At 51.3% G+C, this 5527-nt stretch overlaps 1 protein-coding gene across 1 annotated transcript in view; it reads right to left on the bottom strand.

Moving 5' to 3' along the window:
* Positions 1–4692, bottom strand: part of LOC108575841 (1-phosphatidylinositol 3-phosphate 5-kinase-like) — a 25562-nt gene extending 20870 nt beyond the window's left edge. Inside the window, exons 1-2 of the mRNA XM_017938749.1 lie at positions 4552–4692; positions 4162–4497 (exon numbers count right to left, since the gene is read on the bottom strand). Of these exons, the coding sequence (XP_017794238.1) occupies positions 4162–4497; positions 4552–4626 (411 nt within the window). The 5' untranslated portion in view covers positions 4627–4692. The remainder of the gene's footprint in view (positions 1–4161; positions 4498–4551) is intronic.
* Positions 4693–5527: the final 835 nt, after the last annotated feature.

Here is a 5527-nt window from a genome sequence, read left to right as displayed (position 1 = left end):
GATCTAGCTAATAGGTTAGGTCTTGGATGGATGTCGCGAGAGGAAAATACATATAGAGGGAATGCGAGTAGAGCGGTACCCGAGCGAAAGCCCCGTGTGCTCTCTCCAGTGGAGTGGAGCGGCGCGGCGCGGTTTATGCTTGCACGTCGTGCTCCGCAGATACTAATCTTGTTTCTTGACCTATATCCGGCTTGGTGGCGTTGCGCAATACGCTGAAAAGGCGTCTTCGAAAATCGCAACGAGAGAGCAAAATCTACTTATGTGGCTATTGTGGGATTCTACGTAGGTTATTCAAGAGGGGAAAAGTTTCGGTCGGTGTCGGTGTACGATCACTCTTCTCCACTCTCTGCGAAGAAAAGATTTACATGCGTTTCACGGTTCCCGGCATTGCTGACACGATTGCTACGCAGCCGAGAGACACGTAGAATGCGTGTCGGTACGCATCTTAAAAGTCGCTGCTGCTCACCGGTCTTCCTGCAGGCCGCGCGGTGCGCGCCCAAGGCTAAAGACCTTCTTCGGAACTTTTCTTCGCCGGAGGGACGCATAGCGCGACTTTCCTACTTCCACCTACCACATTTCCATTTCCTACCACCAACCACCCAATTCTTCACCTTCTCCTTCTCGCTCCGCTTCTCGCGGGATTGCATCCGCAACACAGCACTCCCCCCCACCGACTACCGACCCAAGTATTTAGCTACATACTTTTATTCTCTAAACGCCTGCCTAGAATTTCAATCGGTACGTTCTTCGAAAGGTTCGATAGCGTATACGCGATCAACCGTTGCTGCAAATATAACCGTGGTAAGTAGGTACCTGCCGATAAGCATCGTTCAAACGTCATATTTCGTAACGGTCTCGATCCGTTACTACCGGTTACTCGCTGCAGCAGATATAAATTTCCCTGATCTTCGGTACCGTAGGTCAACGTTCACAGAGGATTTTTGCCCCCCCCCCCCCGCCTCTCTCTCTCTCTCTCTCTCTCTCTCTTTCGGTCGATACAACTTTAACTAACTCCACGTGTTTTCCAACGACCGAATTAATAATTTCAACTTTGTCGAGGATTCTCGTGGTATACTTGCGCTCTAACACGGCTGAACCCTCTCGAGGTCCGTTTCCGTGTTCCACGATTAACCAGGTAGTTGGATAGGGCATGGCATGGCATGCCAGAAGAGAGATCAAGGCAAGTAGAGTTGAATAGGCTCGAGAAGGAAAGGAGGAACGAAGGAAAGGAGAAAAGCAAGGCAGCAGAAGAAGAAGGAGGGGGTAAGGGAGGAGGAGGAGGAGGAGGAGGAGGAGAGAAGGAGGAGAGGAGAAAAGGTGAAAAGGAGGAAAGAAGGGATCTCGTGGCCCCGGGCGCCACGAGCATAACGGTACTCGTCGAGAGAGCGCAAGAGAAGCGGATAATCAACTAGCCTCCGCCCAACCGAAAATGATTCGCATCTCCCACGTTCGCTTTGCCCCCAGTCAATTGTCAATGCCAATTAACATCGCGTTCCAGCGAATATCGTTATCGGGCTTGCGCGACACACGCCGAAATCTCCTTGCCGCGGAAACGCCTAGTATAGTCGCGGCAAACTTGATTTTTCGCGAGCGTCCAGGTCCCAAGGGAATCGAGCCATTAAAATCCATCTCATTAGTATGAGGAGCGCAAAGTCAGTTCACAGTTATTACAGCAGATACATCGATGCTTTACAATCCGTCCCCGGTGTTAGTTCGTAATGCTAATGTGTTATACACAGCCGAGACTTCCGTGCTGGCTACAAAGCGCTCGTTCGCGGACATTACGTATTCGATGCCACGAAGTTGCCTCCTATGGTTGCTTCTTACTTACAACACCCTTATTCTGCTCCCACCGTGAACTTTCCTTCCTCTCCCTTCTCCCGCCTGTCCTATTCTAAACAAGTTTAGTTTCCAATCGATCATTTCCTCCATCGTCTAGATACTCTCAATTCGTGAAATTTTCGATCGATCCTGTACGCGTGGACGCAATGGTAAGTGCAATAGGTGCTGCAATAGGTGCGTTAAATATATTCGGTGGTCCGCACGTATTCGAGCGTAATCGTTGGGTGCGTTCGGGCTTTTCACGCTTCGCGACGCGCGTCATATCTGTTTCCTGAGGATCGAGGATCGTGACCCGCGACCCGTGACCCGTGACACGAAACCACCGCTGAAGCGCTCAACCACCGAACCGTAGGGGGAGAGCGTTGCGCGTTGCGCGTTGCGCGTTACGCGTTCCTTAATTTACCTAGTACCAGATATCGAGCAACCAATTCGAAGAGCAGGAAAAGAGCGTAGGAAACGCGTCCTACCACTCGTGACACACGCGTTCCAATGTATTATGCTAACCCGGCAACACAATAACTCTTCCTCCACTCTCGGCGTTTAATGGCCGTCCATCTATTTAACGTGAAGGAAGAGGAAGTGGCTGATGGGTAGATAGGTCGAGCGTTTTGTAACTAATTTCGCGAGTAAATTGTCCGTAACATTGGTTTGGTTTGGTGCAGTTCAAACCTAACTAAATGTAACGACGACGAAACGGGGTTGCCGAAGCCGAAACGTCCATCGATGAAAAATTCACTTCGCTCACCTATGTGCATCGCCCTGTATGCATCGAACGCGTGCAACGCAAGTAACTGCACACCCACCCACTCGTCCGCGATTCGTCGTGACTCATTGCAAGCAGCGGCTCGATACTCGAGTAATACGAGTCACACGCTTCGCTCTTCCAATCTCTGCTCCATGTCGCAAACAACGCAACGCAACGCAACGCAACGCAACGCAACGCAGCACAGAGAGAGCAAATTTCTCTATCGTAAATACATTACATTTCACGCGATCGTTCTCGAAAAGAGAGGAAATTGTCGTAAGGTTAAACGCGTGAGAGAGTTTCCCCCCGAGCAAACAAGATTGTCCTCGTATTTTAACCGGACGATCTTCCACGATCTAACGTTAATTGCGTTTGTTCTCCGGTCGAACGTTCAGCGAAATAATCGGTGGAACGGTAATCATACGCAGAGCTGAAACGAAGGGCGGTGAACCGTGGAAATGGTTCGTCCGGTGCTCGTCGTCGGGATGCCCTTTCTGCCTGACCACGATAATCGTGGATTTCCGTCCGCTTATTATCTTACGCGCGTCACAATACGTTTAGATTGCGTTCCGGTGACGGCTAATTAGAAACGTACCGAGCCATTCTCTACGACCGCCATTCTCTGCTGCTCTTCGCCACGCTCGCCATTCTTTCGTCGCTGTCTCGCCGCCAAATCGTTCACATCGAGGAGAAAAAATCGATTCTCGCGAGCGGCGTCAACAAGAAAGGAGTTGCCAAAAGTTGTATCTGGTGGTATCGGTAACGGTATCGAATAACCGGTTTCCTATTCTAATCGCGACACATATCCGTCGTAGAAAAAGCGAGGAGCGACTCGCGCTCGAAAGTCACCGCGCAAAAACTGTGGGGGAGACTGGAGGGCGGCGGTCTCGATCGATAAGATCGGAGAAAAAGAGAAGCTTCCTAATCGAAAGAAGCGCCGGTCGTTATTATTACTATTATATTTAGCAACGATGATACATACCTATTCACCGCGCGTTTCAACGTTGCCGAAACGAGCGTTACGTGACGCGATCCGACAAAAATTCACCATTCGCCGCCGTTCATTATTATTCCTCGTCCGTTGCGAATTCCTACTGCTGTAAAGATCAATTTTTGCGGGAAAAAGGACCGCGAAAGGTGTCGAACCACGTTACCCATACAAACGGTTTCCAACCTCTTTCGTATCGGAGATGGCCCTTTTTTTACCCGAGGGCGAGCCTAATTCGAAAAAGGCGTAAATAGTAAACGGAGAGATGGGGAAGTCGGGCGGTAAGGTGGAAAGGCGTGCGACGCGTGTCCCAGACGGACGGCACGGCGTATCAAAGGATATTTGCCCTGTCAACAACGCGCGCGGCTTTATGTGGAAACGCCGCTACGTCTAAAAGGGAAGAACGATTACTCGGGCCAAGATAATAGTAATGGCCGTTATTACTTGGCTCTATTATTTTACGATCTAACGCTTGCTCCGAATCGATACGCTATCTCTCGCCTACCTATAAATTTCTGACGATGCAAAGTGAGAAAGGATGATTTTGGAGAAAATGGAAAGCGGAGAAGAAAAACAACGGTCTCACCTGCATCTGCAACCAAGAGTAGTCGATATAGGTGGTGGTAGCAGTGGTGGTAGCGGCGGCGGCGGAGGTGACAGCGCCAACAACGTTCGACGCGGAGGAGATTTGCTGCCAGTTATCCTGACCGGTACACCCAAGTACCGGCAATCCGTCGGGCTGACCCCGATCCGGCACTATCTGATCGGCATACTGATAGGGTGGCTGAATCGTCGGCTGTCCGCCGGAAGGCAAACTCGCTGGATGAGGGTGCTGGGCCCCCGAGCCGGCACTCGCGGGTAAGCAGCACACGCTCACGTCCATCCGTGGCGGCGGAGAATCGTAGAAACGTTGCTGCTCCGGCTCTGCCCCTGTCTTTGCCTCTGCCTCTGCCTCTGCCTCTGCCTCTGCCTCTGCCTCTGCCTCTGCCTCTGCCTCGGCCTCGGCTTGCTCCCAAATCGACCTCCCAACGTTTAGCCCCCGTGGAACCATCCAACCCTTCTCGACTTCCTCTTCCGCTTCCTTCCTTCCTTCCGATTCACTTACCTACCCCCTACCTACCCCTCCCACCCCCCAGACCTTTCTTCTTTCTTCACCAGACCTTTCTTCTTTGTCGCCCCCCACCAAACCACAAGATCTAGCGTACTTCAACTTTGTCCTTGTTACCGATCTTCCTTACCGATCGATTCCTCCACCGTCCTCCACCTGTAACCAATCCTTCTCGGCTTCGACGCTTCGGCAATTCCGAGATCACCAGAGAAATCTGTCAATGTAACTGCCTTCGATCTTTCTTCCTCGACGATCATGCTCCCCGCGGCTGATCTTTAATCGTCGCGTCGCGTCGCGTCGCGTCGCGTCGCGTCGCGTCGTTCGCGCACTAATTCGCCAACGGTCCTACTTTGGCCGCAACGCGTGATGCTTTACCACCGTGAACCGACCAATTAAACGATCGTTCCGACCAACTACACGCGAGATCATCTTTCGCCGGACACCTTTCGTACGCTTCCCTCCACGTCTTCCTCCGAGAGAACAAGATATCGTCGCATTCTTCTCTCTTGTCCTCTTCTCAACTTGTTGGGAAACGGAGAAATCAACGTAGAAAAAGGCTCTATTTTCTCGGACAGTAGGGAGCAAAAGTAGCACGTCCTACAAGTAACGAGTTATCCTGTCGCGTACCATCGCACAATTCCATCTTTTCGATAAACGGTTTCTTCGCTTCGAACAAGTTTCTCTCCTTCTTCTTTCTATTCTCGAGGACTACGTCCACTAGATGCATCATCCTGCGTCATGCTTCTCGAAGACCACATCGACCTGCCGCTGTTCTTTCCAACGCTAAGGTACAGCGGCAGGTTTCGCGATGGCAACGAGGCATTGAACGCACCCGAAATCCGTT

The sequence above is a fragment of the Habropoda laboriosa genome, unplaced genomic scaffold (genome assembly GCF_001263275.1).
Source record: "Habropoda laboriosa isolate 0110345459 unplaced genomic scaffold, ASM126327v1 scaffold243, whole genome shotgun sequence".
NCBI lineage: Eukaryota > Metazoa > Arthropoda > Insecta > Hymenoptera > Apidae > Habropoda > Habropoda laboriosa.
The sequence above is the reverse complement of the archived record's forward strand: the minus strand, read 5'-3'. Positions and strand labels throughout refer to the sequence as shown.